General features: G+C 41.4%; 1 protein-coding gene across 1 annotated transcript in view; it reads left to right on the forward strand.

Annotated features, from left to right (window-relative positions):
- LOC126413071 (regulator of hypoxia-inducible factor 1-like) overlaps positions 1 to 15,844 on the forward strand; it is a 230,301-nt gene that overhangs the window by 96,192 nt on the left and 118,265 nt on the right. The window contains exons 6-7 of the mRNA XM_050082967.1: positions 10,572 to 10,765; positions 12,165 to 12,325. Of these exons, the coding sequence (XP_049938924.1) occupies positions 10,572 to 10,765; positions 12,165 to 12,325 (355 nt within the window). The remainder of the gene's footprint in view (positions 1 to 10,571; positions 10,766 to 12,164; positions 12,326 to 15,844) is intronic.

The following is a 15,844-nucleotide window of genomic DNA, read 5'->3' on the forward strand; positions in this document are numbered from 1 at the left end:
ACAAAGATGTTTTGAAAAGTCATATTTATTTTGTGGGAGAGGTTAAAAATCATAAGTACGAAAGTTTGTTCAAGCCTTGGCGCGCTGTGTCTTTCTTCCTCAGTCAATGTTGCAGTTCATTTATACAGAAGGTGTATCCATTTTTGATCTATAGTTAGGTACATATCCTTGCTGAAAGATCGACAACTCAAGGATACTTCATGTCACGTAGGCTGGTACTAACAGGTCTATCAATGATTCTGCGTTAAATTATTGCATGTCGGATTTATTCTAAATGTCTTAATTGCATGCCCTCTTTTACCGATCGCATGATAACATTATGCATCCAAACATAGTTTCCGGTTTTTACATCTGTTGGTAGCCGACTTGCTCATACCTGAGTCATCAAGGACGGCTATCAGACTTGTATTCTTAGATTGCGTGTTTCTACCTTCAAGTCGTCGTCTGATATACAAGCATTAAAAGCTCCATTTTATTTTCGTTTGATATCCCTACCAGTTGATATGCTTATAGTTGATACCATCATCCCACGTGTGTCCTAATGGACGTGATGCATGTGCTGTCAGAGAGATTTCAGTAAGATGCTGATCACTGCCGTGAGTGGCTATGAATGGTTCTCATAGGCATTTTAAAGACAATTATGAAGAGACTGGCGCACAGTCTGTCGAGGATGGGCTTTTTGACCAAATACTTAATCAGGTCAGTCGTTTAGTGCTTAGTAAAACTAGATCTGATTGAGTGATGGAGATTGCTGTTTCATTACCGCTGGCATAATTTAATCGGTCGTCCCACATGCGACAGCATGCAATGAAGTCTCCTCCAAATGCGGATTTATGCGGTAGCTGGTTTGAATATATGTGGACATACGGCTGCAGAATTTTGAGCAAGAGGAGGACAGTATATAGCCACAACATTCGGAATGCTTTGTAAGTTCACTATGTCGAGCGACAAGGTATCTCTGAGAATACTATTTATCTCTATACGACAAGGTGTGCGTATTAAGTTTTTTTCCTCTGTAACCACAAACTCCTTGTCAATCAATTCCGTCCTTTCTAAAATTTCTTAAGACGGTTGTGCTTCAGGTACACATCGTTAGTTTGGCAGATTTCAGAAATTGTTGCTATACTGGCATGCAGTTCGCTCATAATATCAATCAACCTATTTCACTTGTGCCTAAGGCTCCTGGTGTTCCATTGTGCAATAGAAGGAACATTATTTCCGTTGTTCTGTAGCCAGTCGCTTGTTCTGACGATATTGTTATCATGTCGAATTCCCCCAAATGGGGCCTCCCGGCGAACAATGCCATACGAACATTTTCATTTTTTTGTGTCAGACGTACTATTTTATGAGCCACGTTATACACGAATGGATATCCATAATAAAATCTCTAAGTCCGTTTAGCAGATGGGGCGAAGGGGTTTTCATGTAAACTTGTACTTACATATAATACAACATGGTCTATTTCGTTAGTATCAATCAACTTAATGTTGGTTCGAAGGCGATCCTGTAGAAGCCCCCAGCGGGTAGCGATTTTGCCTGATAGGAGCGACTGGTCCGTTATACTGATATAGCATATCTACGTCATGCAAAATACTGTATTGGCAATGTACCGGTTTATTTAGGAAGGACCGTGGTATCGGTACAAAGTGACAGAATGCTTAGGAAACGAAGATGCCATTTGAGACTGCCCCCTGAGATGACTGTGATTGTAAAACTGTTGTGAACTCTCCATGCAATTACGACAGCTGACGAGAATTTGGCAACTGTCACCTCTGATTACAGTGGCATATAGGTTTTTGAGGTTTGAGCGCAAAATTTTGACGACAGCTATATACTTGGCGGTAACTGAGGATATAATGGGCAGTCCCGGTCTATAGACAGGTGACTACCAGAGCACTACAGGCGTCTAGCAGCAGACGTTGATATACACTGTATTAGATCATGTCCACTACAACTTCTGGAGCAGCGTGCTTTATTCTGTCCACATATGTAATAAAACTGGAACTAGTTACAAGACTGTCTAACCGGCTGTCTTTAGGGTTTACCATACTTCGCATCTGAAGCCATACAGGGAGACATATTCTGGAAACCACACTAATCTGAATGACACCAGAACATAGGAATAGGGTGTTTGGTGGCTTCGCCATTGACCACACGTTTCTTGATATTCTACGCGATCCAGTCACGTTAATGTGAGAAGCGCCTAAGTTTGACGGCAGGTGGCAGCACTGGCAATGGAAGGTACACTCATGCTCATAAATTAAGGATAATTGCAGAATGTGGTGCCACACAACGTGGCACTACACAAAACTGGCGCTAATAGCATAGGTACATAGGGAACACACACGACACAGATCTGCAAGTCCACGATATTGATGATAAGTTGAGAAAACCGTCCCGAAACACATGTGCTACAAAACGCCACTGTTTCCTGCGCATGTACCCCGACATCAGTATAGAATATGATCACCATGCACACATACACAGGCCGCACAACGGGTTGCCATACTCTGGATCAGGTGGTCGAGCAGCTGCTGGGGTATAGCCTCCCATTCTTGCACCAGTGCCTGTCGGAGCTCCTGAAGTGTCGTAGGGGTTCGAAGACGTGCAGAGATACGTCGACCGATAGCATCCCAGATGTGCTCGATGGGGTTTAGGTCTGGAGAACAGGCAGGCCACTACATTCTCCTGATATCTTCTGTTTCAAGGTACTCCACGACGGCAGCTCGGTGGGGCCGTGCGTTATCATCCATCAGGAGGAAGGTGGGACCCACTGCACCCCTGAAAAGGCGGACATACTGGTGCAAAATGACGTCCCGATACACCTGACTTGTTACAGTTCTTCTGTCAAAGACATGCAGGGGTGTATGTGCACCAATCATAATCCCACCCCACACCATCAAACCACAAAAAATGTAAATGCCGTGTGGCTAGGGCCTCCCGTCAGGTAGACGGTTCGCCTGGTGCAAGTCTTTCGAGTTGAAGCCACTTCGGCGACTTGCTTGTCGATGGTGATGAAATGATGATGAAAGACACACAACACCCAGTCATCACGAGGCAGAGAAAATCCCTGGCCCCGCCGGGAATCGAACCCGAGACCCCGTGCGCGGGAAGCGAGAACGCTACCGCAAGACCACGAGCTGCGGACATCAAACCACAACCTCCATACAGGTCCCTTTCAAGGACATTAAGGGGTTGGTATCTGGTTCCTGGTTTTACACACCATATGAAAACCCGGCGAGAATCACTGTTCAGACTATACCTGGACTCGCCCGTGAACATAACCTGGGACCATTGTTCCAACGACCATGTACTGTGTTCTTGACACCAGGCTTTACGGGCTCTCCTGTGACCAGGGGTTAGTGGAATGCACCTTGCAGATCTCCGGGCGAATAAACCATGTCTGTTCAGTCGTCTGTAGACTGTGTGTTTGGAGACAACTCTTCCAGTGGCTGCGGTAAGGTCCCGAGCACGGCTAGCTGCAGTACTCCGTGGCCGTCTGCGGGCACTGATAGTGAGATATCGGTCTTCTTGTGATGTTGTACACTGTGGACGTCCCGTACTGTAGCGCCCGGACACGTTTACTGTCTGCTGGAATCGTTGCCATAACCTTGAGATCACACTTTGTGGCACATGGAGGGCCCATGCTACGACCTGCTGTGTTTGACCAGCCTCCAGTCGCCTTAGTACTCTACCCCTCATAACGTCATTAACATGTGTTCTTTGAGCCATTTTCAACACACAGTCACCATTAGCACGTCTGAAAACGTCTGCTCACTTGCTCGCTGCACCGTACTCTGGCGTGCACCAACACACTTCTGCGTATGTTGACTGCTGCCAGCGCCACCGTGCGACGACCGCAGGTCAAATGCACCGCATGGTCATACCCCGAGGTTATTTAAACCCGCAAACCGCCCACCAGAGCGTTGTTTCACCATGTATTACGCTTAATTTATGAGCATGAGTGTGTATAAAGCGTGTCAGAGTGACGCGCAAAACAGTGCAATCGTTGTCGTAATGCGACTGTGTGATTTATCTTACGTTCAAAAGGGCATAATCATTGGCTTCCGTGCCAAGAGTGGAAGCATTCCGAAATGTTTGTAAACATTCGAGTGCCGCCGTGGTTAAAGTACACCATGCTTGGCAAAAGGCGCTATCCTAAGCATTGCAAGGGCAACTGCGGTGCACCATGGGCCATATATGACAGGGATGAACGACGACTGCGGAGGTGTGTAATGGCGAATAGACGTAGAATTGGTGAGTAGCTGACGGCCCAGATGAACCAAAGGGCCTACCAGCAGCGTGTCCTCAACGATCGTTCAGCGAAAGTTGTTGCACGCTGACTGTTGTTCATCGGCTACGAAAGGTACTGGGCGTCCCCCGAGTGGCGACAGGTGGCCTTTTGAGATGAATCACGTATTATACTCCATCGGACACATGGCTGCTGGCATATACGGTGTGCAACTTCTGAAAGCAAACACCTGGCAGCAATCGTCGGAAGGATCTGCTCCGCGGAATGTTATCGTGCAATTTTCTGGGTGATTTCGTCATTGTGAAAGGCACAATGGATCAATACAAGCAATACAAGTATGCATTTATCCTTTATGTGCGGTGTGCTTTTCCTCGGGACGATTTCATCTCCAAGCAGGACAATGCAACGTGTCACACAGACCGCGATGTACCTGCGTAGTCTGAAGAGCATCGGGATTAGCTGCCCAGAACTCTTCGGATTCAAACCGAATCTAGAATCTGTGGGACCACTTCGATCGGGCTGTGCACGCCAAGGATCCTCAACAGAGATATCTACCGCAGCTGGCCACAGAACTGAGGTCGGCATTGCTCAACGTCTTGCTCTACATCCCTGCTGATACCTTCCAGACCCCCATTGATTCTCTTCCTATACGTCTGGCAGCGGTCCGCACTGCAGATTTTGACAGGTGGTCATATATTAATATGACTGGACAGTGTAATTTTGGCTGGTGGAAATGACTGTATGTCATTCACTATGTCCTTCTCATTGATATTCGTATTGTGAGTAGGTTCTAGATTTTTCTCTCTCAGTAATCAGGTTGCAACAAGTGAATTATCCGCAATGCCAGAAGTGAGTTCAACCTTTATCGTGTTACTTGACACTATCTTGCTATCAACAATTTTATTTTTCCCGTCGCTACTTTCTTTCAATGAGTGTGCCATTGTGGAGTTTTCTCACAGTTTGGGATTTAATCTCAACATAGACAATATCTAGACAATACATGGACTGTCATCAGAGTGATCATGACGATTGTTTTCAGCTGCGTTCATTGCTGTTCGCAGCGCCGTTGCTAGCAGTGTTGTTGAGACACTGTACCCTGCTACCGTTGCTGTCGCTGTAGCTCTTGCTGTGATTGCATAAGCCGATGAAGCGCTCCAAGATGGCGTGGTAGCAGTTCTGGAAGAGGGAGTCGCTGCTGTCGTGGTTGTTGTTACCACTGCTAATAGTTCCTGGCTTCCGTGAAGTTGTTTGCTGCATGTGATCGAGTTGTTACAGTTGCTGTTCTTCGGTTTGTATTGAGATGTATGTTGGCTACTTGCTGCATTACATGCTCATCGGTTTGTATGTTAATGGCAGCTTTATGTAAGTTTTGATTTACAGCGATATTATTTCCGTCCGCAATAGTTGGGTTAGTGTAACGTGCCTCGAACCCGACCACTGTCACTTGAGCGTTATCTATCGGGAGTGTTTCCTCTATCTTCTTTCGAGTACCTCACTGCTCAAGCTGTTAGAATTATCTGAAAGCGGTGAGCTATGCAGCGCACAGACCGCTCCCCATTAAATCATGTGAAATGCTATGACTAAGTCGCGCAACAGAAAATAATGAAAATCTGAGTTTTAACATAGCTCACACAGATACAACGAAAAAGTGTTTCATCAAACTACGGAATGAAATTAAACGTCATAATAAAATCCTGTTTATTGCCATGATGCATTAACTAGATTCCGGTCACTGAATAGGTAATACAAATAATTACAAAGCGCGCAAAGGTTGAAATCAATCATCAAACATACATGATAATACGGTGCTTAGAGGAGCGGAGTTGGAAATGAAATGAGACAATTAGCTATGTTCACGTAAACTGTCAATGGTAGCTGAATTCATTAACAAATTAAAGAAAAGACTCGGAAGCACATACAAGCACCAGTTCCCTTGCCTGATTACATGTTGGCTTCAGCTAACTGATTTCTTGAATTAATTCAGACAGACAATGCAAGATACCTACGAGACTTCAGATGGACGTATGAGTTGTCACTGGAAAATTACTTCCCTGAGTCTGTTCATGTTGTTCATATTTGGTTCTACATTTACTGACAGTCTTCAGAGGGTTGTTACTAATGGACAGTCAGTTGCCTTACTTAGGCTACCTCTGATATGACTTGAACAATGCTCCAAGAAACGTATCAGTACTGTACTACTTGCATTTACTTTCGTAGCCACAGCATTAATGACAAGAGCCATTTAATGATAAATTCGTTGGTGCTAAGTGATGCAACATATTGCCTTCAATTGTATAACAGTACTAGTCTCAGGATTGATGATATGAGACATAAAAGCACATCTTCGATGGCTGTAAGTGACGCAGTATTTACCTACAATGTACAAAACTCAGTAAATGGTGTGTGTGATCCCTCCCTGAGCAAAGACAATCATCCTTTGTAAAACACAAATCGGAATATTCTCTTGTTAATTTTGTAACACTGAGTCCTAACACTTGTAATGTTATTTATAATTGTAGCTTATTGTACTCACTTCTTTGTAATTAAAAGAAAATCATTTTCCTTGCCTACCACATCTGAGACAAACCATACGAATTTTTTTTCTGTGGGGCCAGGGGGTAATGAAAGGTTTTCATATGTTTTATTCCACTGTAAATTATTCACCTTTACTCTACTGGGGCAAAGATGAATGAGCGCGCTGCACGAATAGTGAATAAGATTCTTGACTCTGTGTCTAAGTTTATCTGTGGTGGGCTTTCCGCCACTCAGTTGTGCAGCGCCGGGGCATTCTTATTTGACGCATAGTAGCGGGCAGTTGAGTTTTAGAGAAGGAAATTTGATATTTGTGAATCCGAGAGATAGTATTTGGAATACTTTATTATGGCGATGAAAACTTGTTTGTTAACATACGTTATTGATTCTACTGATGGAAAAGATTTTTTGGAAGAATTTTTCAAGGTAACCAATGCATGCGCAAGAATGAAATGTTTGCTTGTCGAGACTATTAATTGAAGGAAATCTTTGTTACTCAGGTGACTATTAACATTCACGATTAGTGTTAATTTGATCTCTTTGTTTTCATTATTTCACAAATAACGCAATTGTTTCAGATGTCTGTAATTTTTGTATTTAGAGAATTTCGTAATTTTTAGGGTCTTCTTTGATGAACAGTCCTTTACAACAATCAGAGTTAAATTTTTCAAGAACGACATTTTTAAAGTAAAACCTTCCTCCACCAGTGTTAATGAAGCTTTGAATATATTGTCGCACGTGCATTGCATCTTGCGCCACACGAAACCGCGCAGTGTTTCTGACAAGAAATAATAATGATAACAAAAAAGGGACAACAACGAATTTTACAGTGAGTGGTTAATTTTTTTCTTTACCTGCTGCATGTGCTGATTTTTGTTTGCTTTCGAGATCGTCAATACACCAGACGCAAAACAACATATTGAGTAAGAGCTGCGGCCCTCTAATTTCATGCCAGATCTCTCTTTGCCTTGTTATGTGGAAACAGTTCGTTGTCTGAAGTATCAGGTGTTGTGCTAAGCAAGCAGATTAATGTATAGTGCACAGTTTAGGTAATCTCAAACGGTTATTTTTCTTCTTAGCAGAGCAGTATTTTATTTCTGTGGATATTTCAAGTCAGAAATTGCACATGTCACGTAACATTCATAATGTATTTCAGTAATGAGCTTCAGCTGAATAGTTTTCACTGACTACACAACTGATTACTTTTGGCATTTCCTTAGATTACTTTTCATTATTTCAAATTCCTTATTTTCACTAAGTTTAAGGTTTTGTTAAACGACATTGTTCCCATGCGCAACACAGGGCCAACGAACAGTCAGTATCGCTCAGCAGTTGAATACGATCTCTAAAGCATACGTTACACGAGGAGAAAGTTTTTGAAAAGTAATATTCAGTATTTTCATTTATAGATGACTTGTTGTAGGAAGCTGACAATATGTATTTAAGATTATTTTCTTCATATGTGGCAATCTAATTCTAATTCCTTTCTTGTACCGGCGGTTCTGTATAGTCTTGTTTCCTAGATGGCAAAGTAATATAAGTTCTGCTGTTATATAATCTCACATTTTGATGTCTGGAAAGTCTTTAATCACGTGTTCACCAGTCTGATTGAATATTGTCTATCTAACATTGTAAGGTCAGGATAACTGTCCTGAAATTGTTATGTGATAATCTATGTAAACCCGTGTGCTTCTTTGACAATAATACAGAAATTAAACATATTTTTTACAGGTAAACACTTGATGTGTTCTGACATAGAGTAAGGGTCCATTCCTAACACCAGTAATTTATTCTGGTGACGCTAGCGCACTTACAGGATGTTTTTGCTGATACCTGACGAATGTGAAAAGGAGTAGAGTGTCAAAACATTCATCCTTAATCCAAATTAAATAGCCTGTGCTTTCCAGCGAACGGTTTTAGATTTTATTATTTTCAAGAAGTGTTTGCTGTGAACATTCCCTCGCTTCTTGTATTTTTGTTCCGTTTGTCAAATTTTCGTTCAGTCTTTACTGGTTGTTACACGCAACTCTGTTAGTATAATTGGATGTGAAAGATAAGGCAGTCATTTTCGAAACGGTAATTGATCAGCGGTGAATGTCTATAACAAGTTACTTCTGCAAGTAACTTACTCCTCCTTCTTCTTGCGTAAATTTCGAATGTTTTCTGTTAAGTAGTGCAATTCACACAGAACAGAGACAACAAGAAGTACCACGAAATTTTGAAAAGACAGAGCAAATGGAAGTTATTTCTAAATTCGGTCGTCACTCCAACTGGACATACCCCATTCATTAACCTGTTGGCTATCAGAACAGTAACAATTATGTGACTTACCTGAACAAACATGTGCTGACTAATGTGCTCGTACATGAAAGCGACAGAATCGCTTTTCTGAACAACAAACAGAAATGTTAACTATCGTTTTAAATTACTAAAGGAAATAAAATGTAATAATTTGGGAAAAAATTCAAATAATCGTTACAGGAATGGCTAATTGGAGAGCTTTCTCTATTACTGACAACATTGCGTTACCTCGCAGTAACGTTTACTTGTAAAGGTAAAACTCATCAAATTCACAAATAAAAATTGTAGGATTTCACTGTCTGTAGTAATTTATAAATCTTTGTGTATAATAATAATAATAATAATAATAATAATAATAATAAAATTCAAAGGAGCTACATCGTTGGCATAAGAAGCACCAAGCAAGCAAAAGAAAACCCTTTCAAAAATCAGTCACGAAATGAAAAAAAAACTTTGTTTTAGTCTGCCAGTATTATTGCATTTAAATTATTTTACTAGTAATTTAATAGCATTCTCGTTCAAAATCTTAATAATTTTCACTCTCTGCGATTGTTATATTAAACAAAGTAACCTGATTCAGATGTTATTACAACAATATTTAGATCGTTTTCGAACAAAGCCAAACAGGCATAATTTTTAAATATGTTTCTTTCTTTTGTTGAACGATTAGATATTGCCACTCGGCCACATCACAGTAGGAAAGGTGCAATGTGCCAGTCTAGTAACAGCGACAAGATTTATGTCAAGATTACGGAGTTAGAATTTTACATGAGTAGCTTTATTATTCAGTTAGTAGTTCTCAATTAAGTTCACTGGGTACACCTTACAAAAGTTCTTTGCTAATGCGGCATGAAGAGTCTTACTGTTGTCGATGCTAAGGGTATGACAGTGTCTGCGTCTACGACAATGGTCTAGTGGCTTCAGTTGTTACGAGAACTCCCTGGTCAAGTGCAGAGGATATCGGGACAGGCTCTTTATGTTATCTGGAGCGTATTTCGTCTTCCCACGCACGCCGTTCCCACTCTTTATAGCAGTAGAGGGTACATTGTCCTACTTCTCGTCTTGCACGAGGTACACATCCTCGCGCTTTACCGTGGCTAGAACAGGAATTCTGAGCAATCACACACATGCCTAACAAGGCAACACTCAGAGGCGTTCCTACTATCTCAGTTGACTCTCTGACAAACATAAAAGCATCTAAATTATCGCTAATATTTCTCTACCCACATATTCCAGTCTAATAACAAATTATGGAAAAATAGTAAACGTTGGTGCAGTTCGTTTTATAAAGTGCATATCAGACAAGAAAAACATTTTGTTTCAGTCTCAGGTGAAATTTCCAAATTACAGAGAAACAAATTCTTTTGCTTGTACAAAGTTAGATGATCTTAAAGAAAGTATTGAAAAAATATGACATTAGTGTTATAGTGTTATATTGTCATACTTCGGTAGTCATGATACACCAGCAGTTTCGCGTTTTCGGCAGCGTGGTGGCGCCGGGTCTTGGCTGCTTTCTACGTGCGCGCCAACCTGCAGACACTGACGTCAACGGCTGCAGAACCTGAAGATATCCCCGGTGTGCACCTAATGCGCTTCGTGAACATGCTGGCCCTGCTCATTTTTCACAAGTCCGTGGCCGCCATGTTCGTGCCTCACGTCAACAGAACGGCCGCCGTTGAGGTGAGACCAAGTACCAAGTACCTTCTCCTCACAGTCCACCATCTTAACTACCTCTTAATTGAAGGAAATCATATTTATATTGAACCACAGGCTGCTGGTAAAACAGAGAATCATTTTCTACCACTTTAGATCGAAACAATCATCATCAGGAAGTAAAAATATTGTAGCAGGTAACACGGTATCATTCTTACCGTAGGGTTGATAAGACTGTATTATACGAAGTCATCCTGCAGCACTATTGTCAAGAGTAAACTACATTTGTACTGCTAAGTAATCTTACTATGTTGCCCGTTAGTATTTTTCCTGCCGCTATGTCGATGGCACTCTGCATACTAGAAATGGTCTGTGAACTGAGATTATTTACGTATGCGTTTATTTCGCTGGCTACCATCAGGGCATTTAGGCCCTGTCTTACACCCAACCAGATATCATTAATGCGTTATCATTACAGCATGCGTAGGACATGAGTAGTACATATTATAGCAACGATAATAATATAGTGATGAATGTTATTTTAGAAATGTCAGTTGTATTAACATCGTGTTAATCAGTTCCTTCATTACATCTTGTCGAATGTGAGCAACGACATCTACCGTATGTATATGGAAGCAGTACAGAAGGAATCAGATGTGAAGTTGACTTCTCAGATGAAGCATGAGAAACAATTGGCAAATGCTGGCAAAGGCAGTGGAACGAGGAAAACAAAAATAGATAGGGATGAAAGAAGCATGAGTAGTGTTGACACTGTAACAGATGTACTGGTTTACTGTCGAACGGAAGTAAAGTAGCCAGGAAACGCCTAGAAGGAAACTAAGCCGATGGAAATAGAGCTTTACTCTCATTTTGAATCTAGAATCATTTCGGTTAAGATGCAGTTTAGACGTCAATTATTTACAGTTGAGTATGGCTGAAATGAAGAAGGAGAATGATTTAGAGTCATGCATAGATACAGACGAGATGCTGGACATATACGATATGGTATTACAGTTATAGAATGATGACAGTTATCTGATATGTGAGGAGAGATAATGGGGGCACCAGCTGTGTAAAAGCATTTTTACCCCTGCCTACAGTGACGCGGAATAGCTTTATACGACTTTATTTTTTATTGATGCCACAGTAAGACTGATAGCATATAAACTGCTATAATATTTTTGTGTTGCCTGGTGATTATCTTTCCGATTAAAACTGCTACTACTGTCACCACCACAAAAAAGCAACTAAGATTCCGTTTTGTTGACAACAGTAAATAAACTCCTAATGTAGGTTCAGAATTCCTGTATTTGGTTTTATGAATTAATAATTACGTTTACTTTACATAACTTGAACACTGAAATGTTTGATTACGTTAAAGTGTTAATAACCGTTACCTGTGAGTAAGAACTTTGACCTCTTTCAGCAACTGCAACATCCGTGGACAGTCATAGGAAGAACTGCCATTGTCTACACTGATTCATTCATCGTTCTAAGTGGATTACTTACGTCGTACAGCGTCATTGGGGAACTGGACAGAAAGAAGGGGTTCAGTGTCTTCGGGAAAGTCTGTAGCCGCGTCTTTCGGTAAGAAATTTTATTGTATTGATAGACTTGATTCATTTCTTATGTTTCATTCAAAGTATTTGTTCATGTACCAATATATTCATTGTACCACATGTATTCTTTCATTGTCCCATGCGAACTTGGAGCTTCATGCAGCAAGATTGATTTATATAATGAAGGCTACGAACTGTAACGTAATTAGCAATTACCAGCAAATTTTTCAAACATCTGATTACTTTACAAACGAGTTATTATGTTAAATACATGACGTTAAGCAGATCAGGCAGAGAAATTTTGGAAAATTATTGACATAATGTTTAAATTTGGTTGGAAGTCACTAAGAATCCTCATTGTCAGACACTGGAAAAGTATAGTATGGGTAATTTGACCTCCGCTTTAAGAAATCGCACAAAAGTGTCGCAAATAAGTAGTAATTTACAACGTCAAGCCTGATGCTGAATTTTACTGCATGAACAACGAAAATATAGTGTGTTTCAAGAAGGACTTTACAACTTTGAAAATTCATATAAATTAGTTCATAGTACCTACAGAGGTGATTGTAGTGTCAATTTGTGGGGAAATACTACAAGTTTTGTCTCGCGTAGTTCGCTAGCGCCGAATCGCACCGAAAGGAGCGCTAGCGGCAGTTGCGTTGAAGATGGCTGCCTCCACTGTACCCGAGCGTGCTAGCTGTGTGTTTTGGTTCGAAGAATCGAAGTCGGCGACAACAGTTCAGCGTAAATTCCGAACCAAGTATGCTAAAGATCCTCCTAGTAGGCCTACAGTTTATGAGTGACATAAATGTTTTGTAGAAAGAGGGTGTTCGATAAGACATGGGAAATGGTCAGATCGTCCAAGCACTTCAGACGACTTCATTGAGCGAGTGAGACAACGTTTTTACGGCAGGCCGTACGAAATTGACCCGGCGTGCATCTCGTGAACTGGCGTGTTTTGAGAATCCGTTTGCATTTTAAACCGTACAGATTGACTATCTTACAAGTAATAAAAGACACTGATTAAACTGCTCGGAAGAACTTCTGTGTGGATATGTTAAATCGATTACACGAGGATGAACATTTCTTGGACAAAATCATTTTTTCTGACGAGTCGACTTTTCACTTAAGTGGCAAGGTTAATACACACACCCGTAGAATTTGGGGCAGTGAAAATCCACATCAAACATTGTAACACTTCGTGATAGCCCTAAACTGAACGTTTTCTGAGCTTTGAGCAAGAACAAAGTGTACGGCCCCTTTTTTCCATGAGAGAACCATCAACGGGATAGTGTACCTGGATACGTTACAACAATTTTTGATACCACAGATCGATGAGGATGACCAAGAACGAAATGTTTACTTCATGCAAGATGGTGCGCCAACCCACTACCTGGCTGACATCCGAGATTTTCTCAGTGACCGCTTTTCAGGTCAATGGATTGTCTGTGAGGCGCCAATTGCATGGCCCCCATGTTCCCCAGACCTGACACTACTCGATTTTTTTATGGAGATTCATTAAGGATGTCGTGTTTTTACCTCAAGTGCCGACTTCTCTACCTGAAGTTAGAGCAAGAATTTACGCCGCCAATGAGCAAGTTACATCTGCAATGCTACAGCGAGTTTGGGAAGAAATTGACTTCCAACGGGATGTGTGCAGGATAACCAACAGAAGCCACATACAACATCTTTACGTTAAGGTAAAAAAAAAAAAAAAAAACCCTGATGTGTTTCCTTACAAAATAACACTAAATTCAGCTATACATTTTCTTTCAATAAATCTATATGAATTTTTAATGTATCAAAGTCCTTTTTGAAACACCCTGTATAGAAGGCGATCGTTGTTTTGTGGGAGGTGTCAGAGTGAAAAAAAATATCGAAAAGATTTGAAATTATGTGCTATGTTTGTTGGAAGTCGCCAGGTGCTCTCTTTCTCAAAAACTAGTTGAATGTAATAGTAAACAGTCCTCTACTCAGGGAATAAGCGTAGTGGTAACACCTGAGCACATGCAGGAATACTGCACTTGCTCATGGCATGATCCTCGTGGAGGTGGTTTGCCGTTGCCTTCCTCTGTGGTGTTACGAAGTGTCAGGTGTGTACCTGTGTCGTATAGATGAATGTAATGAGTGCTTATGTACTATAATGTTGGTTTTGTGTTACGAATTAAGGGAACGGAGAGAGTCAAACCTGGTGCTGGCGCGCAGCCTACTCCTCTCGAAAAGCACCAAGTGGGCCGTCGAACTTAACGTCCCTGTCCGACAGACGGATTACCACAAACAGCGTCACGCGACCTCACTTCATGAGACACTGCAGGGAGGCTAGGTATCTAATACTGGATTAATATACACTACTGTCCATTACAATTGTTACACCACGAAGATGACGTGCTACAGACGCGAAATTTAACCGTCAGGAAGAAGATGCCGTGATATGCAAATGATTAGCTTTTCAGAGCATTCACACAAGGTTGGCGCTGGTGGCGACACCTACAACGTGCTGACATGAGGAAAGTTTCCAACCGATTTCTCATACACAAACAGCAGTTGACCGGCGTTGCCTGGTGAAACGTTGTTGTGATGCCTCGTGTTAGGAGGAGAAATGCATACCATCACGTTTCCGACTTTGATAAAGGTCGGATTGAAGCCTATCGCGATTGCGGTTTATCGTATCGCGACATTGCTGCTCGCGTTCGTCGAGATCCAATGACTGTTAGCAGAATATGGAATCGGTGGGTGCAGGAGGGTAATACGGAACGCCGTGCTGCATCCCAACGGCCTCGTATCACTAGCAATCGAGATGACAGGCATCTTATCCGCATGGCTGTAACGGATCGTACAGCCACGTCTCGATGCCTGAGTCAACAGATGGGGACGTTTGCGAGACAACAACCATCTGCACGAACAGTTCGACGACGTTAGCAGCTATACCTGTACACGCCATCCAACTGTTTGACTAAATGCCCAGGCGTATCAAGGCCGTTATTATGGCCAGAGGTGGTTATTCTGGGTACTGATTTCTCAGGATCTATGCACCCAAATTGCGTGAAAATATACTCACATGTCAGTTCTAGTATAATATATTTGTCTAATGAATACCCGTTTACCATCTGCATTTCTTCTTGGTGTAGCAGATTTGATGGCCAGTAGTGTATTTTTATATCCATCATTACCAGAAGTACACTCCTCTGCAGCTTTTGTCATAGAATCATCAGATACAGCTTTCAAGATTATACTGTTATATCTGCAGAACTCGGCAGGAGTAACTTGCCAGCAACCAAGTTTCAGATCTATAGAATTAAATATTTCTATCAACTCTACAGGCGGCAAAAACAATCAAATGTTAATATATTACACATCTTTTGATTTAGAAAAGAGTTCTCTGTAACATAGACTTGAAACTAAAAATTTGTATTTTTGACCCATTTTCATTCTATCCCTCCTTGGTACACGCACTCACATACTCTCTCTCTCTCTCTCTCTCTCTCTCTCTCTCTCTCTCTTTCATACACACACAAACTACAAAAATGAAACTGCAAAGATTTTCAGG

The sequence above is a fragment of the Schistocerca serialis genome, chromosome 7 (assembly GCF_023864345.2).
Source record: "Schistocerca serialis cubense isolate TAMUIC-IGC-003099 chromosome 7, iqSchSeri2.2, whole genome shotgun sequence".
In the NCBI taxonomy this organism is placed as follows: Eukaryota; Metazoa; Arthropoda; class Insecta; order Orthoptera; family Acrididae; genus Schistocerca; species Schistocerca serialis.